Source organism: Vidua chalybeata, chromosome 11, assembly GCF_026979565.1.
Source record: "Vidua chalybeata isolate OUT-0048 chromosome 11, bVidCha1 merged haplotype, whole genome shotgun sequence".
NCBI classification, from domain to species: Eukaryota; Metazoa; Chordata; class Aves; order Passeriformes; family Viduidae; genus Vidua; species Vidua chalybeata.
In genome coordinates, this window is record NC_071540.1 from 12769237 (window position 1) to 12796628 (window position 27392).

The 27392-nt window shown below is 46.4% G+C and overlaps 2 protein-coding genes across 2 annotated transcripts in view; one reads left to right on the top strand and one right to left on the bottom strand.

The window, feature by feature from the left end:
• HSF4 (heat shock transcription factor 4) overlaps nucleotides 1-15235 on the bottom strand; it is a 27243-nt gene extending 12008 nt beyond the window's left edge. The window contains exons 1-6 of the mRNA XM_053953055.1: nucleotides 15178-15235; nucleotides 6592-6700; nucleotides 5393-5520; nucleotides 4413-4537; nucleotides 2083-2158; nucleotides 600-664 (exon numbers count right to left, since the gene is read on the bottom strand). Coding sequence (XP_053809030.1) covers nucleotides 600-664; nucleotides 2083-2158; nucleotides 4413-4537; nucleotides 5393-5520; nucleotides 6592-6622 — 425 coding nt within the window. The 5' untranslated portion in view covers nucleotides 6623-6700; nucleotides 15178-15235. The remainder of the gene's footprint in view (nucleotides 1-599; nucleotides 665-2082; nucleotides 2159-4412; nucleotides 4538-5392; nucleotides 5521-6591; nucleotides 6701-15177) is intronic.
• Nucleotides 14535-25588, top strand: TRADD (TNFRSF1A associated via death domain). Its single transcript, XM_053953062.1, has 5 exons — nucleotides 14535-14820; nucleotides 16080-16231; nucleotides 18749-19026; nucleotides 20735-20927; nucleotides 21908-25588. The coding sequence occupies exons 2-5, from the start codon at nucleotides 16090-16092 to the stop codon at nucleotides 22213-22215; spliced, it is 921 nt and encodes a 306-aa protein (XP_053809037.1). The 5' UTR covers nucleotides 14535-14820; nucleotides 16080-16089; the 3' UTR covers nucleotides 22216-25588.
• Nucleotides 25589-27392: the final 1804 nt, after the last annotated feature.

Consider the following 27392-nt stretch of genomic DNA (forward strand, 5'->3'; position numbering starts at 1 on the left):
CACTCAATAGTCTCTTCCCCTTCTTTTAATCACAAGCACCACAGGGCAAGAAAGGCATAGCTGCTCTCCTGAAAGGCACTAAGCTTCCTAATTCAAGTTGCTCTATTCACTTGCCTTTAAGAGCCTATCTAAAGATACCCCTCAGCTAAAAAATTTTCCCACCTTCCTCTTTGTAAGGCCTGCAGGTTAACACCACCAAGCCAGTGTTGGATACACACCACATTCAGTGACTGTGAGTCAAACTGAAGGTGTCTGGGCTGGCTGGGCCCAGCCCTACTCCTACTGCTGCCAAGTAGCAAAACTGGAACCTGTAGGACCAGCAGTGGGTCCTGCCCTTTAGCCTCCCTCTAGTTAGCACTCCCATGTCCCACTGCGCACCGTGTTCCCCAAATAAAGGTCACGAGCTGACACGGTGCTTCTCTACAGAGCAGTGAATGGGGCCTGTCAGCAGGTCTGACTCTGCACTTCAGCCCATTCATTTCCCATCACCATGGAGCCCCAGTCCGGTGACCGCCTGCCCGGGCGAGCTGAGCTTGTGCTTTTAGTGAGAGGGCAGCATTATGCACCCGTGAGCGTGTGCACCACACACGGGTACTTACAGCTTCCTCTTTATCCCAGTGCTGCTGGGGCTTGATTGGAGCTGGCCAAACAGAAACTGAATCAGCTGTCAGGAGAGATCAAAATCCGGTGTTAATCAGCAGAGTGATTCAGCACTCCCTGCTCTTGCAGCCATTCTCATCTCACACATTCCTCCCTCCCAATAGCACCCCAAAACAGCCATAGAATATAAGAGCCAAATTGCATGAGATATTGGAGCCTGAAACAGAAATGAGCTGTCCAAGAAGTCAAAACAGCCTGCCCGGCTTTCAAGGGACACAGCGAGGTCCCTTCTTTGTGCAAGGGTTCCTGGATGCATGTGCTCAGCACTTTCTCTCTACACTTTGTGCATGAAGAACTTCAGCTGGTCCTGACAGACCTGTGAAGTGCACATGCAAACATTCCTAGGCCTGGAGCTAGACCTGGATCCATTAAAGTTTTTAGAGACATTTAGAAGAGGTGCTGTAAAGTCTGACAAAGACTTTGCAAGTGAAAGAGGCAACTCCCTACAGAGAGCCTGTATGGGGTCTGAGCTCTTTCAGTTGAGTTTTTCAGCTCTGTGAATGTCAGTGTTGACACAGGACACTAAAAAGGAAGCAGAGTAGCTTTGGAGAGGAATCACTTAGCAACATATTCCCAGGTCAGCTTGAACTTAATGCTTTGCTTTGACCTCCAAACAAAGAGAGCATTATTATTATATATCACAGCTGGCTCTTACTCATTGCTCAATATAACAAAATAGAGTTGCATAAAAGCCTCTACAATGAAGCATGTGGCTGGTCCAGCCTCAGAGCTGGAGGAAGGCTTGATAACCCCATGCATTTCTGTCCAGTCCTATGACTCCATGATGCCACGTGAGGGTCAGAACATGGGGACTGGGATGTGTGACGTGCTCAGTCATGTCAGCACCATCCAGGAATCACTGGAGAGGACTTTTCTATACTGGTCATGATAGATTTTAAGGGAGATGGTTCTGCAGCCTAAAAGGTTGTACAGTAATACCTCAACTAAACCAGTAACACCAGAAAATGTAGTAGTTGCTGTTACATTCCCCCAGTGGAGCAATGGGTGGCCAATTCCGCCACCTGCAGCTTCCCACTGGTGCTGGCAGAAGTGAGGTTCCTCTCATGAACAAATGGAAAAGGAAGATTTGGGAAGCCCAAAGGCATTGGTACAACCAGAACACAGCCAACACAGGGCAATTAGTGAGAGTTGTGCTCTCTTGCTCAGGATTTCAACAGAAAAGTGGTTTCTAAAATCACAGAAAGGACTGACAAGGAAATTAAAATCTTTTGCTTAAGGGCGCGGTCTGTGTTTTGTTAATGACTTATTTGCATAGGTCACATAAAAGCATCACACAACTTAAAAGAAAGGGATAATAATTACACTGTGATATCACAGTGTGGAAATTATGGGACAAGAAAAAATCAGAGGAGAACAGAGACCAGGCAGCACAAGCAAGTTTGGAGTTTATATGACAACTACCTTGTTGATGACTTTCTGTTGCTGTGAGTGGTTCTGCCGGAGAGAAACAACTTCCCGCCAAAGAACTTCATTTTGCCTGAAAGTGAAACAGACATTTTCCATGAGAACAGAAACATCAACAGCCCATGGTGCTGCTGTGATGCACAATAGATTCAACTGTGCAAAAATCTGTCTCACTTCTGGGCTCTTGCAGTGTTTGGCTCTTTTCAGATGTCCCTAACAAGGTCACACAATTGCCTTCTTTTTAATTCCTTGATCTTAAAAGAGCTATAGACCAAAGCATGAAGGAAAAACAAATAAAGAGAAGCCAATATTTAAAGGGGAAGGTAACAAGAGGACACATGTTTTTGTGGAACATTTGGGCCAAACTCAGAATTTCAGCATGGCCTTATTTGTGACTGTGAGTTATTTGGATCACCCACACTGTCTTTCCATGGGAGCCAAGAAAGCCCAACCTGTCCACAACTGCAACAGTGCTCCCAAAGACAAGACTGTGAACAGAGCCCCTTGTATTCTACCTGCTTAAAACTCATACAAGTGGTGGTTCAAATGCATGTTTGGCAGTGACTGGAGCAGACAAAAAGATGCTCCTGCATCTCAGAGCCTTGAACTAAGAGGACTGTAATGGTGTTATTAGTGGGAGCCAATGATTTAACCCAGCACAGACCTGTGTCCAGCTTGCATAAAGAAAATTTATTTTCTGTCTGTAAATGAAGCAGCACAGAGGGGAGCTTACAGGCTTCCTCTAACAGTCAGTCCCTAGGTGGGATAGAGAGATGCACAGTTTATTTACTGTGCTGCCTTCAAGTCTGGATGCCAGCCAAATCCATGCTGCAAAAGGTTTTGCCAGTCAATTTATCTCTAGAGTATATGGATGTACCTAAACTGTCAGGCCAGCAAAACCTATCATATCACCTATCACCTATCATCAGGTGAAACTGATAAAACCTTTTGCTTTTTAGTCTTTCTAGTGTGGATGGATGCTATAACTGGGAAGGCAAAGTCCAGAGATCTGAAGAGTACAGTAGAACAGCTTGTACAGCAAGAATCTCTGCAGTGAGCTTTTTGTACTGGTCCTGACAGGATTTTCAGCAAAGTAGCATTCCTTAGTCTGACAGCTTGTACTGGAGTTATGTCCAAATTATTCTTCACCAGTGTAAATTTCTTAACATGGATTCAGCTTGGGATTTCTCCTCTGTCTTAGTTTATAAAAATCATATTATTTTCATCAGTTGAATGCAATTTTGCCAGATGGAGGGAAGGAGCATGCAAATCAAAAGGGAGAATAAATTAAAATCAAGGCCAAATCACTAATACAAGAACTCCTTAAAAATTAAATCAAATGCAAGCCCAGAAACTCATTGCTGCTGTATCTGGATTTCACAGTGCAAACTCATGCATGTCCTAAGTGTGGGAGTCATTAAAAATTGATGCAGGATAGAAATCTGTATCCATTACACGTAAGGTGCTGGTCTGGAATGAAGTTTCCCAGTATGCAGTGTTACTCTTAAGGCCCAGAATGACAGTGTCATCTGGTGGTGTTTGAATATCAGCTCTCATTATAAAAGAAAGGGATTGGGTCTATTTGATTATTCAAGTGCTTTTTAAACAAAGCTTTCTGTAAATATTAAAATTCTAGAGGCAAATAAAAACCTCTCCAAGTACATGATTTATAAAACCATATCCACTTCCTAATCTTTTAGTGACCATGTCTGAGTCACAAAATCCCAGAGTCTCAGACAGCTGGAAGCAGTCAGATGCAGGAAGCATTGCATCAGGGTTTGCTCTTATCCAACAATTCTGGCCATGTCAGATGACACAGTCTCAGGGAGATGAGTCCATGGAGTATATGATACAGAAGTTCTTATGTTATATATTATAACATACTATATTTTTTAGGCCAGTCATAAATTTTAGAGGTTAATGATGACAGAAAGGTTATTTCTTAATAGCTGGAGTGGACTCCACCACATTTCTGCCAAGGACTCTTGTATGTGTGAGAGTTACATCTTTATCACCATTTCCATCTGGAGACAATAGTTATCTAAGTCTCCCCAGGTTATGCACATATTTCCTGTCTGACCTTCTCTGTGCTTTCCTCATCTGTGAAGGGAAAACAAATGAGACAGAGAGGCTGAGCATTAATTCATATTTTGTAGATCAGATGTGCATAGAAATCCTACATGTTGTTGTCTCAACAGATCTCTGGTCAGTCCCTGGCTCCACGTGCTCCCTGGGCAAGGAAGTGTGCAAAGCTCCTTCTTTCAACCATTCCCCACTCCAGAGAAGCAAATGCCCGTAAGAAGCAGCCTGAGTAGGATTCAACTCACTGCTTCATGTCCTGCACTTGACACTCCATGTTCTCCTGCTGACTTCTCAGTATCTGTACCTCGTATAGCAACCTGCTGAGGTCCTCCTGGCGCATCTTGGTCTCCTCACTTTTCACTACTGACACCTGAAGTGAAAAAAATCAAAGGTAGATTTTACCTGTGAAAGAAGGGTCATGGACAGAGAGAATCATTGTGGTGGCTCAGGTGCAGGACTGTCACCAGCTGAAACACCAGGACAGGCCACATGCCAAAGAGTCTGAACTATCCTAGGGGAACTATTGCAAGAGCCAAATAGAGCAAAGCACAGGAAAATCTATTCATACAGAGGGTCTGCTGGCAGAATTACATTCCCTGACAGAGTGGGGACCTATTTCAAATCAGCTTGGGGGGAAAACAAAAGTATTTTATGTATCAGGGAGGAATTGATCTAGACTGATTTGATCTTTCTACTTTAACTACACAGATACCAAATCAAGCCCCATGTTTTCCAGGGGTGAGTCTGATGAAATGCTTCAAACTGACATACTACACTTGGATTTCCAAAGGGCATTTGCTCAAGTCCGTTTACAGAAGTTGCTATGCTAATTCAGTGAGAGAACAACACTTTGGGAGTATTAATAATAGGTCAAAAGACAGAAAACAGAGGGCAGGAGTAGGTAGTTTCTTGTATAAGAAAAAGAGATGACTGTTGAGGACCCTGCAGGACTTATGCCATATTTCTCTAGGAAAGCAGTAACAATTCAAAAGCAGAGGGATGGGAAGGAAGCCTGACCCTGCAGCACTACACAAACATCTTGTGATATCGAGCAATGGAGCAGAAAAGCACAGACAAAACTCTGATGCAAGCCAAGCCCTGCAAACCAAGACCCCCCAACCCAGGTGCACAGATGTGTGGGGAGGACAGGAACAGACCAGGGTGATGCTGGAGTTATGCTGAGCAGGCAGGTGCCTGTTCCCCCCTCCCACACAGTGCCCCTCACCTTCCTCTTGATGTGCTCCAGGAGGTGCTCGTGGCCCTGCAGGAAGCAGAGGTGCTGGAACTCAGTGTCGTCCCTCTCAGGCTTGACCAGCCCCCCCTGCTCGATGTTCACCACCTTCCTGAAGCCATCTACACAGAGAGGACAGAGCTGACGGGCAACAGGACCCAGCACTCCCTCCACCTCCCACCCTCATCACTCTTAAGGACATCTCTGATCACCCTCCACGCTTTTTGAGCTGCCAGTGCTTACCCCTGAACATGCTTTAGGGCCATAACCACCAGAAATCCAGGGCAAGGGAGAGCCCTGTGCATCCCACCGGCCACCCCTGCTGCAGCCTGTGCCATGAAAGCCTTTCCATCACAGGCACATTGCTCTGCTAGGAGCTGAAATGCCAGCTCTTAGGGAATTCCTGTCTCGAGTTGCAAGCCACAGGGATACAGGGGAAGGTTTTTCAAAGGCACAGAACATCAACAGGTGACACTTTTGTAAAAAAGGGTCACGAGCACATTTGGAAATTTCCTTTGAGTACTTCTCTGAAGTCCTTAAAAGTTTCTAAGCTGTATTTAAGGACTGACCTAAAATTTACAAAAATGCTACTATAGAGTGAAATAGCAAAGTTAAAACTTGACTAAGGAACTTAATTACTCATTGAAAGAATTCCAACAACTATCAGAACAGTCATATTGTTGAAATGGCTGAAAATTACACCTAAACCTCCTTTAAGGGGTAAAAATGTCTGATCAGCAAGGCAAGGTTTGCAGGGAGAAGAACTGTCTGTTACTAGTTCAGTGATATGGCTGGTGAAAGGGATAGCTCAGGGCACACAACCCATGAAAGCAGCACATTGTGGGGGAGGTGTTACAGTTGGTGGCTGGATAAAGCTCCATACAGAATAAAATGGAAAATGAATAATAATAGGTCATCAAATCAATGCAAGAGAAACAGAACAGGTGAAAGTTCTTAGCCCACATCCTGAAATGTAATCTAACAGAAATTCCATGCTGGAATTTAAGGTAAACACAAGGAGATCACTACTCTGGGATCTGAGAGGCAGATCTTCTTTGGCAAAATCAATAATGCCACAAGAAGTCATATACATGAGATCCCAACCTTTCCTCTGCACAATTCTCTCCCATACCTCCTGTCACCCCCCATATCTGTGGGGCCCACATGTCCCGGGCCCTGGGAGCTGCACTTACACATGTTCAGCTGCCGCACAAAGCTGGCCATGTTGTTGTGCTTGAAATACTTGGGCAGCACCTCTTTGGCAAAGCGGCCTTGGTCGAACACATGGAAGCTGGTGCCATTCTGCAAAGGGGATAAGGACAAAGGCAAAGTCAGGGGAACATCCCTGACCTTGAGAGGGGCCCAAGAGGAGTCCTACAGCAGGGGAAGTCTTGTTCTCTGAATTGTCACCTTGAAGCTAAGAAGAGTGACAACAGGCCTCAATGACAGATGTGCTCCTTTCAGTTCCGGTACAGTCAGGCCTCTATGGCTGCAGGTTTGCGCCTTTTCTGCTTTTTGTCACTGCTTAGTTGAGAGTCTTGGATATGAAAAAGAAACCACTGACTTTTGTGCCCAAATAGCTGGTAGGTAATCTGTGATCATCCCCTCTTGCATGGACTTCACTGAAAGACTTGAGTCTTAAGAAGACCCTGAAAGTGGGAATTGCCATTATAACCTACTTGTTCAGATCTAACCCCAATCCATCTGCTCCAGAGCACAGCAGTCCTGGAGGGAGCACTGCCTGGAGACATTGCACAAGAAACACAGCAAGGCAAGAAGCAAATCATCTCTGGAGACACCACACTTGCCCAGAAGCTCTACGCACATTTCATTGATTATTATTAATAGTAAACAGCCACAAGGGCAACCCACAAAATGTTGACAGTCACACTTTGCAGTCCAAGCTAGCAACACACATGTTAATCAGATAAATCTTCCATTTCTGGGGTTGCATTGCAAAGATCCATGACTGCCAAACAAGGCAAACTGCCTGGGATTGCTGGCAGAGAAGATGCACTGCAGGCCATGTGCTGTCCCTGCCTGGCCTTCTACCTGCTGACAGCTACATCAGTGCAATGACATCAGCAGATATTAGGGACTTGCCTCAGCTGCAGCTGAGTTTCAAGGGACAAGAGCTAAAGACACCAGAGCCTGCACTGTGCTGGCAGGGAGGGGTCTGAGACCAGCAAACCACAGTCATCCTCCTGCTGTGTTCAGTGCTACTACCATCAGACAGAGGCATGTCAGCCTGGCTGGGCATTCCACAGGGGCTGGTTTGTGACACAGGACAGTGTTTTGCAAGAGCCCTCAGGCTCTGTGTGCAGCAGGAGGGTACCAGTGGTGTGAGTTCCACCTCACAACCATTGGGGGCTCTGCAGCTGTGAGGGTGCTCTCAGGGAAGTCTGGAAATCTCTAAAACAGGGAGTGCAATCAGGGCTGCTCAATCCCAGGGCAGCTCAGTGACTAAAGTGGGGCTGGTGTGTACCTGCAGCCTGCCCATGGCCACCAGAAACCAGCCAGCTGGCAAACCCTGCTGCCCTACACTGCATTTCCATCACCAAATGGGGCCAGTTGCCTCTGGCTCAGGCTCATTTGGCAGCTCTAACAATTAACACCCACTAACATGGGACTTTGCGTCAGCTGCACTTCTTGCTCCTTGCTTACTACTGCTAACACTGGACATGACTGCACCTCAACAGTGCTCTGTGACCATTTTTGGGGTCTTTCCTATCATTCCTTACCCCATGCAGCAGAAGCAAAGGCTGATCAAGCACTTAAGGGATTCACTGACGACCTGCATGCTGGAATTAGCCTCACAGACCGAGTTTGCAGACAGGACAGCAGGGACCAGGCTTTCCCAACACTACAGACACTGCCCTGGGGACAGAGCTGGTTTATTCTGCTTCCCTTGTGCTTCTGCTTCCTTACTCTGGGATACAGCTGTGTGTCCCAGGCTGGACCCACTGATGGAAAATGAGAAGCACGAGAGTTTTGTATACCTCAACAAGTCCTTCTGGCCTTTCATGAGAGGCCATTCCTTTGAATTCAGGGCCACAATGTTCTCAGAAGCTGGCACACTCAGAAAGGCTCCTACAGACACAAGAGATCTTGGGGTTACTGTGTGCTCACCAATGAACTGTGCATGTGTCAGTTTGTTCCCACACTGCAGCTGTGCCTTGGCTGTTTTACACCATGGGAGCACAAGCTCAGAGAAACTCTGGAAGTCTTCTCTGCCCAAAGCAAAACTGACTCTGCAGCACAACAATCACAACAGATGCTTATCTCAACTCCTTTTGACAGAACCACCAGGACAGGCATGTTGTGCTCTGACAAGACAAGTGCTAATCCAGGAATTTGCCAGTTCTCCCTTACTGCACTTTCATTTAAAAAATTTATTTAATTACTTCTTGTCCAATCTACCACAGACACAGAGAGCAGAGCTTTCCTTTCCACCTCACAACAGACTTTAGTGTATATGTAAACCATCACTGTATTTCCTCTCCATCTCTTCTTCATGCTAAGAAACAGTTCACAGGTCCTTATGGGTCCTATTTTCCAGAAGTACTGATTACACCCAGAAATCTTAGGTATACACACAATCTCTCAGCTCCAACATCACCAATGTATAGAAGCTGAAGAATATGAGAAACATGGATACCTGCAACAACAGAAAAATTAGACACCTAAAAGCCTTATCAAAACCTCCAAGGATATAGCTGCATGTTAGTTTGCAGGAAAGCAAAGCACAGTGGTGATCAGTCAAAAATAACAGTGTTCAAAGTGTAACAGAGAGGGGACTATTTACACAGATTAGAAAATAATTTCTAGCTTTAAAATCCTTATTTAAAACTTGGTGGTTCTCAGAGGTATGGCCATGTAATACCAGCATCAAACAACCACGGTCACAGATACCAATGCAGCTCAAATCCTGTCTCAGGTTTTGAATGAAAAGTCTACTGGACACAAAGCATATACAAGAAAGGCTGCTTTAGACTTTTTTACCACCTCCCTCTAAAGTTGCTTATGTTATAGATTCTTGATTTTGGAGAACAAGTTTATGCACACAGCTTATCTAATAACTCCCTGCTGAAAACAAATCATATTACTTGCAGCAAGTCGTAGGTCAAAAGCACAATGTGGTATTGAAGTGTTGTATAAAGGAGACAAATAATTTCATTTCTGTGCTTGCAGTTAGTATATTAATGCCTCTGTGAAAAATAAGAAGCCAAAGCAAAGCAATCTATCCCTATGAAGCTGTACAGATAATAGATACCCACATCACTATTATCATCACACAGACTCATTGAAAAATCAAGTAAAGCTCTTCCAAAACAATTTAGGGTACCAGACTGAGATCTGTTTAAATTATAGGTTTGAGTCTGAGTTCTGAGTGCTGTTTATCTCCTGCCTTCCACCTAGACATTTGTAAGAAGCTGCTAAGAAACACACGTGAGATAATACCAAACAGCAGTGAAACTTTTTAAGGGTTTTGCATATTTCCTAGAAAATGTTAGGGAGCTGCAGATTCAAGCAAGGTGAAAAATATTTCTCTTAAAGCATGTGGAATTCTTAGAATTAGAAAATTAGACACTTTTTAGGATGTTTCAAGTGAAATGTGTAAATATCATAATTTAAACACCCACAGAACAGTTGCCCCTCTGAAACAGAAAAGCCACAATATTTCAGATAAATAATACCAAGAATATCCAAAAGTGCCTGTACTTGAATCCTGTTTTTGCACTCTGCCAGTAACTGGGCAGCACCTGCCAAGCAGAGGGCAGCTCCTGTGCCATGCAGTGCTCGGGCCTCACACCTGGGTTTTCCCTGTTGCTGCAGGCATTAGTGACACTCAATTCCTGTTGCACTTACAGAACTCCAGCAGATGAGATGGTTCGTTTCAGGGTCTTCCACCAGCGTCCAGAGTTTTGTTAGGAAGGCTGGGACATTGCTGGAGTATCCATCCATCACCAGAGAGCTGGGTGAATCCTGCATAGCTTTGCAGTGTCCCGGCTAAACTGACCCCATTGCCCTGGGCGCGCCTGCGTCCCTGCATGCGCCTGCGTCCCACAGAGAATGAGCCACCCAATTTTGTCCCAGGCCAGTGGAAAGTAGTCCAGGGAGTCACATCAGCAGTGCTGCTCACACTCTTAAAAACTCAGCACAATGGGATGGCATCACCAGCCCCGGAGAACAATACACAGAATGAAAATGCACTGCAGCCGATCTCGCAGAGCTCTGAATAAATACGCAGCGTCATGCAAAGGGAACACGTGCTGCCCACCTTATGCTGGGAGGTGGGCAAGTCACCAGGGCAAACCCACCTGCCCAGAGTCTGTGGGACACCCAGGCACAGACATCCCAGGTGTCTGAAGGCACCTGAGTTTTTAGTTTGGAATTTTCTTGTCCTAAACTTTGGCTGGCAAAGATGAAGGAGAGATGGCCAGACTCAGGGCTGTACATCTTCAGCAAGACTTTGAAAAGTCAAAATTGTAAGCAGGTTTAGCTACTGTGTTATTTGTCAACAGAAATTATTTAGCTCTTGCATGAGAAAAGAGGATGCTAAAAACAGCTACACATAGAATCTACTAGACAATATGGTTTTATCTTTAATATAAAAATTTAAATAGCTCTAAATACACGTGTGGCTTAATGCCAGGGTAATTTCAACTCAGAAACTGCTCTTTAAATAACATAATAAAATATAAAATCACCATTAAATTTTCCTGAGGTCCTTAGACAAAAACTTGCAAAGCTCAACATTCCTGCTAAAAAATGGAACAGATTTCTCACCTGATGCCTACAGAGTCCTTTAAGGCCAAACACTGAAAGAGTCAGGAGGTGAGAAGAGACAAGATAAGTGTCAGGATAACAGTGCATTAATTTTTTTCTTGCCATTTTCAAAGGGCAACTTAGAACAGTGTACTAAGAATGTAGTATTTCCCCTGAAACCCAAATCACCATTAGCAACTGACAAAACCCAGCAAGTAAGACAAATTTTATATAAGCAGGTGCTAGTCATGCCAGGTAACATCATCACACAGAGAAGTCACAAGGTCAGCAGTGCCACGGCAGAGTGGAGTAGATGTTTGACACGCACTGGAAACAAGGATCAGGTTATTCCTGCACAGGTGCTTGGACAGAGGACCCCACTCCTCTGACCTGACCTCTGTGAATGCCAAACAGAGCTGGGAGGAACAGCTGCAGCCCCTTGTCTGCATACCTGGAGGACTCTGTGTCCATCTCAAAGAGAAAGATAATACACTATTCAAACAAGGATTTCTTCTGGGATGTAATGCCACGGTTCTGGCTCTGGAGAAGACATTTTACCAATTCAGTCAGGTTTAAACATGGGAAAACTTCCAAAACTGCAATTAATTCTCAAGAGAATTGAGAAAAATAAAATAACAGCAACAAAGAAAGGGACACACACATTAGGATTTAACTAACAAACTGGACTACAGAGGAGGTTAAAAAAATCAAACTTGAAATTTCACTGTATTTTGAATTTGAACTTTAAAAATTATGAAAATCTCTTGGTCAGTTGTTTCACAGTTTTTTTTCAATCAATTCTAAGAAGCTGAGTGATACTTTTCAAGAGTTAAAAATGTCAGATGAAAGCTTTTTTGGGAAAAATGGTCTTTTTTTCCTACAGTGAGGTTTTGCTACTCTGAGTAATAAAAATACAAGGGAATTTTCTGGTACTGCTGCACTGGTATTCAAAAAGCTGAGACAGATTTCTCAAACTGTGGGGGAAAACCTCTTTGCAAGCAGAAGCTCTGCACAGAAAACAGCCTCACATATCCATTTTTTACTGATAGTGCAACAGAAGGCCTAGAGTAGAAACCAGCAGCTTAATGACAGTGGTCCTTGCCTGTGATGAGATGTTGCAGTTTGGAAAAAAAACCTTTTTTGACCTTGACTCCAGTTTGCAGAAACTGCACTTAAAATGTCTGACACAATAAGGGGAAAGTGTATTTTAATCAACCTTTCCTGTGAACTATAATGCAGAAAAGTTTATGGGAAGAAGGTTTAGAGCATCAGATCATTACCTAACTTTTCCATTTGCCTTCTTCCAAAATGTGTTGCACCTCTCTTCTAGATTTCTGCACAAACTACACTACCACCATGACATGTTTTTTCAGCCCTCTCATAACCGAGCGAGAGGTTTTTAAAAGCAAACATTCCCCTTCCCAGGCCAGCAGTGGAGCGTGGGCCAGGTCTCACATCTCACTCTGAATTTCATGGCATGCCCTCTCTGGGGCTGTGGAAGCCCCAGGTCCCCGTGTCACAGCGCTCCCCCAGCAGTGCAGGTTTCATTTAAATAAAAACCTGTGCACCAAGAGAGCCTCAAAGAAGGCTCTGACCCTCAAAGAAGGGTCAGAGTTGAAAACCATGAAGCAAGTAGGGAGCAGCAACGCAAAAAGCGTAATGCAGAGGGGAACACAACTGCACGTTTTTCTAGAATGTGCTGCTTTGAAGCGAGACTCCTTACTCAAGTGTGAGGTGGCAGCAGCACAGCAGCTGTGCTATCTTATCTGCCATCGTATCAGCGACAACCCCCTTCCCACCCAGCCCAGCTACAGCAGCCAAGTGACACCGTCCTGCTTCCTTCCTGGGAACTCAGCATCTTTTGCCATTTTCTCTGACAATCACCTTGACAGCTCGGACATTACTCTTCTACTTTTAGCTGCTTTTAATACTGTCTCTAACACACATCTGCCAAAGTGTTGAGGCAAAATGAGATCTCATATTCAGCTCCTTTTGTTTTATGATTTCCTTCAAGCCTTTGGAGCCATTAAGAAGGATCGTGAATCTCATAGACAGTAAGAGTGTGCTTCTGACTGCTGCCAGCTCAGGGCAGCCTGTCCTATCCCAGCCCCAGCCCCCCAGGCAGACTTGCCTCTGAACCCTGACAGCCCAGTCAGTGCCAGCTGAGCCCCACTGAGCCACAGCCTCTCCCCCCACTGCCATCTTTACTTCCTAAGTGGGGAACAACAAGATGAAACTCCAAGCACTCATCAAGCTCTTTGATTTTGCCCCACGGGATGCTCCCAGAAGGCACACACTCAGCAAGGGTCAGCAGAGGAGAAACTTAGGGCTCAGCTACCCATTCTTTTTTACCCCCACAATATACAGAAGGTGGATTGGCTTCAAGGAGAAAACATTTACAGGACATGGGTGGGTGATGCTCCCCACAGCAATCACGCTGTGGTTCTCACCTGGTTCTGGGACCCAGCACTGCTTCAGGTTTGGCTTTTATAGTGAAATGTTGGGATGTCCAGGTTCATTTAGCCCCATCAGACAGACCTTTAAATGTATGAACTCACTCGCTAAAACTGTTAGCAAGTAAATATTTTGTTTCCAGAAGCATTGGCACCATCAGGCCTGCTGACCCTGAAGGGGTCGGTGGGCACTGCCTGCCCCCCTAGATCTGACCCTGTGAACCAGAGCAGGCCGGAGATCCAGCCCAGATTAAGCCCTTCACAGATCTATTTGAATCACGTCTTTCCTTTAGCAAACAAATTAGATTTATATTGTTAAAATACTGTTGCTGTAAAATAGCATCAGATATATAGGTATTTTTAGTGTTTTAAAATGCTTCCTGCTTTTTTTTTTTTTTTTTTTTTTTTTGCAGTCGCCCAGTTTGCACAAACCACTGCCAAGCCAGAGTGACTGCAGCTTGTACATGAGCCCAAAATCTGGCCCCAGGCCCATGCCAGCTTTTCACCAGCTGGGGACAAACAAGGGAGCTGCTGTTTATCCTTCAGCTCACAGGGCACCTGTGCAAGGCAGACACAGCCTGGGCAGGAGGCAGCTACCTGAGGTTGAGCAATGGAGACCCAAATCATGCTTTGACTGGCACAGAACCTCTCGTGGACTTGGGAAATGCTGCTTCATTCTCTCTAGCTATCCAAGCTCTCATCAGCAGCACTACGGGGGAAAGCTGACAAGTGCCAGCCGGGACCCACCAGCCTCCGTGTGTCAGACACAAGGCACGCAGGGGCTTCAAGCCACCGCACTCGCCTCCATCCCTAATGGTCCAGAGAGAGACGTACATCCCAGCCCTCGGGCAGCTCTGGAGCCACCTGAACGGAGTATTTCTGACAAATGCCACATCCTCACCTACACGAGACACCAAGCCACCGAGCTGGGTGGGCGGCCTTGCGGCGGGGACACCTGAAGCGTCAAGGTGTCGACAAGCCCCGACGGGATCCCGCAGCAGCCCGTGCCCCGCGCGGCCCCGGGGCCGGCAGCGGCTGGGGCGAGCCTGGACAAGCAGAAGGCATTCAAGGGAAGTGCCGCCGGCCCTTCCAGGGGGCTGTTGGGATTACTTTCGCCTTCCCGTTTCCCCGCCCGCAGCGAGGTGCCGAGCGGCGCCGCGCCGGGGCGGAAGTGTCGGGGCCGAGGCCGGCGCTGAGGAGGTAACGCCGCCCGGGGCCGCCGGGCCGGGCCGCGGGCAGGGGGCCGGGGGCGCGGGGCCGGGGCCGGGGCCGGGCGGTCCCGCCGGGACAGCTGGAGGGGCCGGGCTGGAGGGGCCGCGCTCCGGGCCCCGCGGTGCCGGGCTGGGGGGACAGCCGGGCACCGAGCGGACACCCGCGCAGCGGGGGCAGCCGCCGGCCCCGCGGGCGGCACAGCGCGGCGGGATGGAGCTGGCGGCTGCCCCAGCGCTTTTCCCTTCGGGACAGCCCCCTCCCAGCGAGGCTGTGACGGGAATTGAGCAGCAGCGGCCTGCCCAAGTCAGCGAAAAGGCAATAACCGTGATCGCAAACGTGACTTACCGTCCGGGGCTGGTTTTTGGAAGCAGCCCACAGTGGTTTGACCGCGGAGCGGGGACTGGGATGGGGCAGTGCTCACTGGACGGGAAGATTCACCCGCTGGGCTAACACTGCAGAGACACAAGAACAAAGGGCATAAACAAAGCAGAGGGGTACCCCTGAGTTACAGAGTCACCTTTGGTTTGGGTTGGAAGGGACCTTTCCAAGGCCATCTAGTTTAACTCCTCTGTGGTGACCGGGAACATCTTCAACTAGGTCCGGTCTCTCAGAGCCCAGTCCCACCCGGCCTTGAATATTTTCAGAGATGGGGCACCCACCACCTCTCTGTGCCCGTGCCTTGCCACCCTCACTGTAAAAAATTTCTTCCTGATATCTAATCTAAATCTACCCTCTTTTAGTTTAAAAGGATTTCCCTTCTCCTGCCTATGTAGAGTGTCCTGTTACAAGAGCTCTGGGCCCTGTGAACAACCAAGCAACCAAGACCTTAAGGAAAACATCTCTGGTTGCAATAGAGCTTCGGTCCATGGGAGCATGCCACAGCCAGGACTGCTGGGTGGTGCCTGCAGTACTTCAATCATTTCACATTTTGCCAGTTTGGCTAGTCAGAGGCACAGGGACTGAAAGTCTGCTTCAGAGTATCTTTGGACTATAAAATGAATGGACTGCAGTGGAAAATGAAAGCAAAGCTTTGTGAGCTGCTCTCTTTGGGATATGGTGTCCCACTGAGGTGTACTTTACAGAGTAACAGTAAACCCCTCGAAGGCTACACTTGTTTTAGCAACATCAGCACTGCTCTAAGAAGTAAGAGTAAATCCCCATAAGCCTGTTGTACTTGTGCTGTAGCATTCTCCTGTCATCAGGCCATTTCCCTTATGGTCTCTGAGCTTGCCTGTGTGATTTTGTAGGGTGCTGAAGATGGCAGGCAGCTCCCCTCCTTGGACTGGCAGCGCTTACCTCTTCCTTCAGTCTACCTGCAAGACCATCGCTCTGCCATCCCTCTACGAGAGCTCCCAGAAGAAGCCTTGTGTGTTCAAGGCCCTGAAGCTGGCATTAGCAGGTATCCATCCTCTGGTATCTTGGTGTTTAGTGCCATGCCTTTCTTTAATCTCACCCTCACGGGTAAGGAAAGCTCATGCTCACTCTGTTTAGGAAAGGCAATGAAGTGGAGCAAGCTCAGCACAGGTTCACCAGGATGGCTGGGGGCTGGAGTACTCTTCCTGTGAGGAGAGGCTGAGGGAGTTGGACCTGTTGAGACTGAAGAAGAGAAGGTTTCAGGAGACCTATCAACAGCCTGCTGATACCTATGGGAGGGAGAGATGGAGCCACACTGTTCATAGCGGTGCATGGGGAATGAGAGGCAAGAGGCACAAATTGAAATGAGAGGTAGACACCAGATGAAAGGACAAATGTTACCCCCATTAAGACAGGCAGTTGCCCAGAGTGACTGTGCACTCTCCATCCTCAAGGGCTTTCAAATGGGACTGGATAAAGCCCTGAGCAACTGGTTCTGACCTCTGAGCTGACCCTGCTTTGCATGGGAGGTTGGGCTAGACACTGCCTGGGCTTCCTTCCAACTTGAACCATCCTATGAATTATCCAACTTTATGAATGTTTGTTTAAACCCATTTATGTAACATGGGAAAAGATTGCAATTGCTGTGAAAGAAGATTTAATTGCTGTCTTTATACCACCACAGAAACATGATTCCTGCTTTGAGAAGCTGGTTTTTAAATCAAGTGAGAGCCAGCATAAATTAATTTCTATTCAAAATCTGATATAATTCAAATTCTGATATAAGCAGACACACATTAGCTTGAGGTGTATGTAAGCCTATTTACATCAAAAAATTACTTGAGATGCAAATAGCCATAAAACTATATTTCTCTATCCACCCTTGCACCAAGCACACTGCAGGGTAATAATAATTTGAAGAGTTTATCACACTTACCTAGAAAGACTCTCATGGTTACACAGCTGAAACTCTATTGTTTAGACTCTACTGTTGGGCTTGTCTAACTATTCTGCAGTTTCTTCTGGAAACCATGCCAAGTCAGTTCATCCAATATAGGCCTGCTCATTTTGGAGCTCATTCCAAATACAGGATACAGGAAGCAGGCAGCCTAATACAATTGTCCAGTCAGGCTTGATTTATGGCTGCTTTGTGGCACTGGAATGTGAATCTACTCACACATTTAAAGGACAGCTCACAAAACTGATATCCTACCATGCTTATTCAGACCTGAAAAGGACATGAAATCTTAAGCTGCCGGAGGTTTCATGCAGAAGTGCCTGCAAAGTCCTATCTTTTGAGGCAGCTTTACAGCTGTCTTGTACACTCTTCATAAAGGTTTCCTTGTCTGTGCAGCTTTCCCTCCACAGCTCTCTTGCCCTATTATGGAAATTCTGTTTAATAAGCACTTATAAAAAGTAAAGCATGAAGGAAGTGATAAAAAACCATCCACAGTGAATTTAAATGTCTTTTCTAGGTGCCTAAACCCATGTGTCAGTTACACATGTGGTCCAAACTAGACCAGATGCAAACAGGACTTAGTAAACATGTAAAGCCACTGTTAGATACTATACTTTTAAATGCAATGTCACTTGCCCTGCTTAATGTGGAGGACACAAGTCTGCCTTGTCTTAAGATTGTCCTCCATGCCATGACATGTGGTTTAGAAATACCTGATGTAGTGCCAGTGTGAGCTGGTGTCTCCATACAGCCCTCAGTGACAGCCCATGGGTTCAGTCAGGTCTGGAAGCAGTACAGCAGCCTCACATAGGCCTCTGCTGCAAAAAAAGAGAAAAACACATACTTAGGACTCAGCAGCAGCATATAAAATCCTGCGGAGAAAAGAATAATGACCACAGCTAATAAAAATTAAATTCTGCTGGGAGAAGGAAGAATGAAGTCCTGGCATTTTTTGTTTCCACACTGCTCATGTTCCTCCTGCACTAATGTTAGAGGGTACATCCCTGGCTTCTCCTTGTTTAGATTTTAGCATGAATTAATTCTCTGTGCAAAATAACAAGTCAAGGCCCAGTCTCAAGCAGCTTAATCCCTGTGGCTGTCATTTGCGGTTTGAGAAACGTGTTAAAGGCTCAGAGAGACAAAAGTTACCTCTAGGCACAGGTGGAGAGGAAAAACTGGGTTTCTTTCCAGGACCTCCATCACTGCATAAAACTCCAGTCACAAGGACTGAAGGCTGACTGAGCACTGAGGTGAACTGAGCTTTCATCTGTAAAACTTTTCTGTGCTACCAGTTTATCATAACCATCTCTGCCCTGGAAATGGAACCTCAAATTTAAAACTTGCCCTAATAAGCAGTGTTGATATAATTACCTGGGATGTAGTTCCATACATCTTCAGTTGGACACCATACTTCATGGAGATCAGTGGAGGCAGGGCAGCACGAACTTAATCCTTCCCTCTTGGTTTACACATTTTTCCATCCTAGAGGACTTTATCATAAAGAGAATTCAAAAGCTCCTCCATTGCAGGCTTGTTGTGGATGGGTGGGGTCTGGGTGGGCTGGCTCATGCCTGGATTGTGACTGTGCTCCCTTCTCCCTGCCAGACTCCACTGGCAGCGTGAATGGTGTGGACATGCTCAAGGTGCACTGCAGCCACCCACACCTGATAGTCCAGCTCAGGTTCTGCAAGCAGGAGAACTGCCGCCGCTTCCTGCAGAGCTACCGCGAAGGAGCGCTCCAGAAGTCCCTCCAGAGTCACCTCCAGCTCTCCTTGGCCACAACCATGGTGCCTCTCGAAGTGGAGCTGAAGGCTGGCAGTGAGCACCTTGACAAGATGCTGAAGGATGAGGATCGTTGCCTGGAGTGCATCTACAGAGAAAAGGTGAGAGGGAGAGAGGCTGGACAGCAATGAGGAGGGGTGGCACTGGGCTTGCAGAGGTGGGTGCAAATCTTGTTCTGATGCAGCATTTTGGGTTAACAAACTTCTCAGTCCTTCAGCTCTTAACTATAATGTGGAGAAATAGCTCTGCCCTTCCTCAGAAAAAAGGGCAATAGAGTTACCTAAAGCAGCCTGCAAAGATCCTGCCAACTCTCTGTGCCTTCTGTGTACAACAGCTAGCGTGTCTGTAATCCCCACTAAGACAAGGAGTTCTAGACAGTGGAGCTTCCACACAAGTGTGCCTCAGTACAGCTGTGAGGCAGGCAGAGAGGAGCAGCCCTGGCTGGAACCATCACTGCTCTGCACCTCCCTCCCCTGCCTTGCTCACCACCTCCTCCCAGAGTGGCAAAGGTAACTGCACCTGGAAATGAGCAATGGAAGTGAGTACAAACACTACACATCACACCAAAAATTTGTGTCAGAATGGGGACACACAGCATCTGCTGCCAGCAAGAGTAGGCTGCCCTTCTGAAGGCAAAGTCTCTCTCATCTGACATCTGGCTCATTGCACACTTTGGCACTGGCACTCTAATCCTGCTTGCAAGAACAGTGAGATCTTGTCATCTGACTACAAGGCACTTGATATGATTAAACTCACTGACTTGTTCCCCTCCTCTTTTTATTTCCATCTGGAATTTTAGCCCTGGTTCCTCTAAATGGTCCTGAGAATCAGGAATTATCAATCAGGAATATTAGGCACAAGAGCATGTTTTTCCAGGTTGCCTTTCTGTAAGCACAGAGAATAAACTCAAACCTTGCATCTCCAAACCAAACAACATGTGATATCCCATACCCTGTGAACTGTGGCTTGCTGCTCCCTCCCTGTGCTGAACTAGCTGATTGGACAAAAGAAATGGGCTTATTCTCAGTTCCCCAAAAGTGACTCAGTCTGACCCTGCCTAACAGTGCAACAGGCAGAAAGATGGCACTGGGACACAGCCTTCAGCAGCTTCAATTACATCAACACTACTTATTAGGGCAAGTTTTAAATTTGAGGTTCCATTTCTAGGGCAGAGATGGTTATAATAAACTGGGTACCTGCTGTAGGTGAGCTAAACCAGTGTTTACCTCTGATTGAGGCACAGCACTGCCAGGTTTGACTCTTCCCATGTGCTTTGCCTTATTTACTCCTTTTCTCATTACCTGCTTTTTGGAGGTCAGATTAATTTTCTCTTGGCTAGTGAAAAAAAAACTGGCTTGGTGAGGACCCAGGAACAACAAACCTTAGGGAGCAGAGGGGCAGAGAGAGAGAGAAGGTGGGTAACAGGAGCTGCCTGCTTGGGTGGCCATGAGCTGTTGGATCAAATCACCCTGTTCTGTGGAGTTGGGACAAGCCTTGCTGCCTGCAGTGCACCCTAATTCTTGCAGAGGGCTGTTGGAAATGAATGTGGGCTAGTAGCAGTTTTGTGCAACTTGTAAGCACTCAGTGCTGCAGGTGAGAAACCCCGGGGGAGAGATTGTCTGTTTCATATCACATTACAGATTCAAATCCACTTACAGCCATCCTATTACAGCCAGAGCTCCACTAGACCACCTCATTTGGCTGGTTGACAGCTCATCCTGTATCTCATTGCTTCTCTCTTGACATCAGCAACCACAGCTTTGCAGGCTGGTGTCCCTGGCACAGTCACTGATGCTGTTCGTGTTGCAGCCTGACCGCCTGCCGGATGAGGAGATCACGGAGCTGGAGGAATGCCTCAAGAGCCTGATGCTTCACCAGAGCACCAACAACAATGTGGCTGGAAAAGACTGCTCATCTCTGAAGTCCCCATCTCAGCCTTATCCTCCTCAAGGCAGCTCCTTTCCCATACAGCTCACCTTCATCTTTCAGGGACAACAGTTTGGTGAGTAGCTAGAGCTGACCAACAAAGCCCTTGGTCTGCCTCACAGCCCAGGAGGGAGAATTATCATGACTACATATTGGGGTCTCAGATAAACCAAGGACTTCCCAGCATCCCATAAGAAAGAAATTACAGTAGTCCTAAGATATTGCCATGATGCTTCAGATCAGGCATCAACCTGTTTTCTTTTCTGGGGTGACACAGAACCAGATGTTTCAGAGTTTGTGTCCCTTCCACGTTCCTCATATTTTAAAATGAATAAAGGAAGAATATAGAGTATTTTTCTCTTCTTCTATGTCACTTGGTTGAGGTGAGTTAATAGTGTAGGTTGGATCAGACTGGGGGAGTTGCCATGGACACCCTCAGCCCTGCTTTCAGACAGGACTGATTTGTCCAGGCTCCCTCAGTTCACTAGCTGGCTTTGGGGTCTGTCCCTACAGAGAGCTTTCAGAGAGTCTCAACAGTAACATCAGCTTGAGATAAGCTAAGTCATTTCTGAGCTTGCTGAAGCTGTGTATATTCTCCAATGCTTAACAGCTGAGGAGAGAGCTCCTGTCAGCATTTCAGTGTTTTGAGGATGTTCGGATGGGGAACAGGGGACTTTGTCAGAAAGGCCTTACCGAGTTGTCTTTGAAAGGCTAAAACAAATGAAGAGGGTGTCTATCAAAAAAAAAAAAAAAAAAAAAAAAAAAAAAAAAAAAAAAAAAAAAAACCAAAAAAACCCAAAAAGCTCAAAAGCTCTGGCAAACCACAGGACACTTCTGAGGGAGAAAAAAAGAAAATAGGCCTTGCCAAGCTTGCAGGGTAGGGGCAAGCCCAGATGCTTTGTTGTTGTGGGAGGATTTCTTTAAGGGAACAGCTGGGCAAGGCAGGGAGCTCAGACTCCCTGCTCCACAGAATACTGACCAATCCTTGAACTGGCCCAGGCTGCATCACGTCAGCCATGAAACTTCTATGTCTTACCTGGCCTCTGCCCCTTTCAGACAACAGAGCAATCACACCAGATGACCACCAGAAGTTTGCCAAGTCCGTGTCCAAGAAGTGGAAGCAGGTGGGTCGCTCTCTGCAGAAATCCTGCCGGGCCCTGCGTGACCCTGTCATTGACAACCTGGCGCTGGAGTACGACCGAGAGGGACTCTATGAACAAGCCTACCAGATGCTGCTCAGGTTCATCCAGTCCGAGGGCAAGAAGGCCACCATAGCGCGGCTGATCGCAGCCCTGGAGGAAAACGGTCTCATCAGCTTGGCTGAGGAGATCTTGGGCCTCCATTCCAGCGAGGACTGCTCCTAGAGCCCAAAGGACAGTGCCATTGCTAAGGGCTTTCCTGCTTCAGCTACTGTATGAAACTGCTGCCAGTGTCTGGGAATGTAAAGTCCTGAATATCACCACAGATTTCCATCTAGGTGGAAATGCTCAGGGGAGAGGTTCTGTGTTTGCAGAAGCCAGCATGGACCTCTGACTTTCCTTATTTCATTGTGTTTCCAGAAATACAGCACTACCTTCCTGTGAACTGGTGAGAGGCTTTCACCCTGACTTCCTTCAGGACTGTGACAGGGAAGCAGCCAGACAGAGAGCCCTAGGGGGGAATGAGGGAGAGGAGAAAAGCAAGCAAGGCTTCTCATAGAAGCAGAAACTGCCACTGCTTCTCAGGCTGTGTCCAGGGCCATCACCTGGAGAGCTGCAATATATTTTTACATTGAAGACATTTTTGCTCTCAGCCATGATATGAAGTAAAGAAAAAGGAGAAAGTAAGGAAAAGTCAATTTTATGTTATTTTCCTTCTTTATTTGAAGAACAAAGAACATCCATGGCAAGAGTATCTGTTCTGCCCTGCTCTGTTATAGCTCCTTCCCACCTCTCACCACCTGAAGGCTTTCCTTCTACCTGGGACAGCCACAGTCTTCCACAGGGCAAAAGACTGCTGCTGTACAAGAAATGGCAGACACTGAACAAACAATATGGACAAACGGAAATTCAGACAATGATTGTCAACATTTTCTCATCTGTGGTAGACAGTAATATGATTAGCTCTTGCCTGCCAGCCTGAGGGAGCCTGCAGGTATGGAAAGCAAAACACAGTGCTGGAAGAAGAGTCTCCTCATCAGCAAGTTACCTGTGGAGCATGGTTTGGAACTGCTGCCCTCAGGGCATTGCAGCATCAAATGCCATCCTCAGACCACAGAGCTGAGCAATCACCAGACCCATCTGGCTGCTCCTGCCTTCACTCACTTCCTAACCACCCTCAGGCTGGAGGGGACAGCTCACCCTGCTGTGTCCCACAGGTGTCAGGACCACAGAGATCCTTTCCCTGGCACTGCTGTCACTGTGTGACAATTGAACATCAGCTGCCACCGTGCCTGGATTTACCTGCACTGATTTTTAGGGTAAAAATGGTTTAAGAGACAAATCTCCCAAACCCCAGGGCTGACTCCTGCTTTCAGTTCTCATTTCAGGTGTGAGTGAATCTGTTTCCATCTTGCCCCTAGCTTCCAAGGAAGCAGGACTTCATGCAGGCACCATCTCTGCAAAGACTGTGGCTCCATCACCTTTTAGTAAGCCATTTTCTATCAGTGCCATTGCAGTTTCATCTCCTCCATTCCTGCTCCACATCCTACACTCTCCCTTCCAATAGTACCAGTGCTCTTCCCAAAATGAAGCAATTACCTCTGACAGTTTAGCTTTTGGGACTGACACAGTGGTGCTGATCTTAGCTAATTTAGGCTGCTGTGGAACCGTACCTCAGTATATAGCTTTCCTTCCAAATCCCAGCTGGGGAACTCTTGTTTGGCAGAAACCCACCTGACTAATCATATTTTAAAAAATTAAAAAATCAGAAACTTGAAAATTACTTTAAGAGCAAGAGAGTTTGCTCTTGATTGTGCAGAAATTACTTTTTTAAGAAAACAAGGTCATATGCATAGCCTGCTGTCTCATTTGCAATGAATTTTTCTAAGCTCTCAGACCAGCTATATGTGCACAACTTGCACATATAGTTATAAGGCAGCCACTGAGAAGTGAGAATTACTAGTTTTTGTAGCATCTGTTAATGCTCAAAATGCTAAAGTCTTATTATTCAGCATCTACTTCAAGTCCAGAAAACTTTTTTACTGCTGTTACTCTTTTACAGAGGACTAACCATGAAAGCTTTCTTCTGAATATAAACTGCCAGTAACTGGCATGTGTATTTCCTCTTACTCACATATTCTCTGTTAGAATTCCCTGTCAGAAGTGCCATTAAGTGCTGGAGCCCCTGGCAATCTTTCTGGAATGTCATAATCTCCAATAGCATTCACAGGTGCCTTCATTGCAGACTTGAAGGAAAAGGGTTTTTCAGTGATATTCCATGGTGAAATTGTCTTGAGCACATGGCATGGTTTAGGACATAGCAGTGGCTGCTTCATACCTCCTTTTCCATGAGCAATCATCATCATGGTGGGAGATAAGCTATGGACAGTGCTGCTGCTGGAGAAATTTGCCTTACCCCAGTAACTGCTCTTCTCCATATAGTGAGATATATCTGTGAAAAAGAAAAAATCAGGGGTGATGGTAGTGTTTCAGAATCAAACACAATATTAAAAGCAAATAAATGTGCTGATCAGTTGCATATAAAATCTAAAACAGAAAAACCATAAAACAAGCAGCAGACATCAGACCAAAATGTGCTTACAGGAAGAGATCCAAGAGGGCTTTTTTCTGGTACAGATTGTTTTTGTAGTTTTAACCATGTTTCAGATTTGAAGGAGTCTCCATTCAGTCTGCCAGAATGAATAAAAGATCTATCCAAAGGAGAATTTGAATGATTTGTTTTGGTATAGCTGACCTAGAGTGGTCAAACAGATGATAACAAAGAGGAGAGTGAAATGAAAATGCTCACCAGATATACTTTGACATGAGGTATCTGATAGAAGCAAACCTGACAGGATACCCTGATACAAGATTGTCTCAAAGGAAAAGATCTGTTTATTTTGCCATTCCTTTCAAAGGCAGGCTCAGCATTGAGGAGCTGTCCTGCTGTCTGGGTCACTGTCTCCCCTCTGCTGTTGCCAAGGAACCACACCCCGACAGCTGCTCACAGACTCTGAAATCAGGAGTGAGCATGGGCACAATGAGGAGCCTCAAATTCACCTTAATTGATGATTTAGTTTAACTGCAAATTCTGGTGAACCTCTGGTATTGTATCTGGTATCCTTAAACCAAGGAGGTACAAGAAGAGGAATCAAGAGGGTTTCTGAGTCTGACCCACATACTGGAGTGTGTGCATGACACTGGTGCTTTACACTGGACAGGGCTCTGGCCAAGTGTCTTTTTTATGGAGATGGACTCAAACAGTGAAGCAATTTAAGGCCTAGAGTCAATAAATGTGCATTTTTTTTATTCTCTGGATTGAATTTTAAACCCACGCTGGCTGTACATTTCTAATAGAAACCTGTATGAGATGTGTGGTTAATGTTTCTTAGTTTGCAAAGGTTAGCAAGGGAAAAATCCCTTGCTGACCATTAATTCCAAATTCCCATGATATTCAGCATCAGATCTGGATCAGCCATCTACAGCTATGGACTGCAATGCCAGGCATACTTGGGTCTAGGACATTCAGCCTGCAAGGAATTGTCTTACAGAAAAAGCTCTTTGGTATATATTTTTTCCCCCATTCTTTTTTAGAAATAAATACATACTTTTGATGAAAAGTGCCTCAGAGACTTTAATGGAACACTTAACTGCAGTAGTAAGAACAGGGGTTACTGAAGTTCTGGCCACATTTGGTGATCACCAGCTCCAGTCTGAGGGTGGATGCCCAGCAGGGCTCTGCCCAAAGTCACATGTTTCTCCTGACATGCCAAGGCTGGTGTCCCACCTGCGAGGGAACAGCTCTGATTACAAAACCAAGGCAAACCTCTGTGTTTGTTCAGTTTCCAGTTACTGCTTTGATGAGCCTTTTTCAGCCAGCATGGCCAGAAGGGGAGGTTTATCCCACCCGTGGCACCTGGAGGAGCTCACTGTGTTTCTTTCAGTGCTGTTGGATATCTGTGACTCCTCTGAGGCCACAGCACTCTGTAATCTCAAGTGCCTCACTACCAGTGAGCTCTCTCACAAGGAGCTGGGATATAAAATCTCCAGCTGCTTTGCACAGGAAGCCACTGGCTGACCTGACAGCTGAATCCAGGGAAACTCCTCTTGCCATGAACTGGAGCAGAGATGTATTTTACCCTGAATCTCTTAAATCTCAAACACTGTTTGAAAATCACAAGATCAGCCCTTCTTTATCTACCACAAAGCTGAATTCCCAACTGCATGGCTTGATGCCTGCAGGAACACAGTGAGGGGAGCAGGGCTCTGCCCTACAGCAGCTGGAAGGACACACCACAGGGCTGACCTACTGAGGAGGGTCAGAGAGATCGCTGCCCCAATCTTCTTCAACAGTGACTCAACACAGGATGGGCCAAGGGCACCTTTGCTGGCAGTGAGAAGAATAAAGCAGCCATGGATCAGTGCCCAGGGAACAAGGTCCACATGAGACAACCTCACCAAGGAGAACCACCCATGGAGAAACTCCTCCATGTCCAGGCTCCCTGCGTGACTCTCCAAGGCACGGCAGCCACAGAGGCACTGCACATCAATGAAAGCCCCTCACTCCATGGGAGCAAGCAAAAAGGGAGGCAGGCTGGCAGGTCCCAAAACCTGGGCGAAGGATCACAGTGGAAATAACTGCTGTGAGTCCCTGTGGTTCAGGGAGCAGTTCCCCTCCTTCCCCAGCCAGCCCAGCTGAGCAAAGGCAGAGAGGAGCTGGTCTTTGCCTCTGTGACCATCAACCCCTCCTTACAGAGCAGGGATGGTAAGTAACCTGGGGCTGCTGCTGTAGAAGGAAAGAACAGAGGTACCCTGGGCTGGCACAGGGAAAGCTGAAGCTATGTAACATTTATGACTGAGGTTTCTGATCAGCTGTGCTGGTCAGCAGGACCCAATGTGGCTCAGGCAGCTGCCAGACATGAGGAAAGGGCTTTCCCAGCCTGCAGCACCTGACTGCGGGGTCTGAGGGTGGCCCATCAAGAACCCACTCTTCACGAGACAGTGTTTTCAGTAAAGCACAACTTTCAAGCTGAAATTAAAAATGCATCCAAAAAAAGCACTGATGCTTACAAAAAGGATTTTTTATATCATGTTTTAAAAAGAAGTGTTTGTGAAAACAGCAGAGTAGATCAAAACCTGCTTTTATGACAAGTAAATGAAAAACTTTGCTCCCTAAAGTGGCCGTGGTCTGGGCCCTCTCCAGACGCTTGGCGTCTGTAAGAGGAATAAGGGTCATTGTTTACAACACAGAGACAAAGAAACAGCCACAGGGATGGGAAGTGCTATGGCTGCACTCAGCTGGCAGATCAGTAGTGATGGCACGTTAGATTTGGCTCCAAATAAAAACCTCTTTTGAAGTATTTCAAATCAAATGAAAAACAACAAACGAAACCAACCAAACA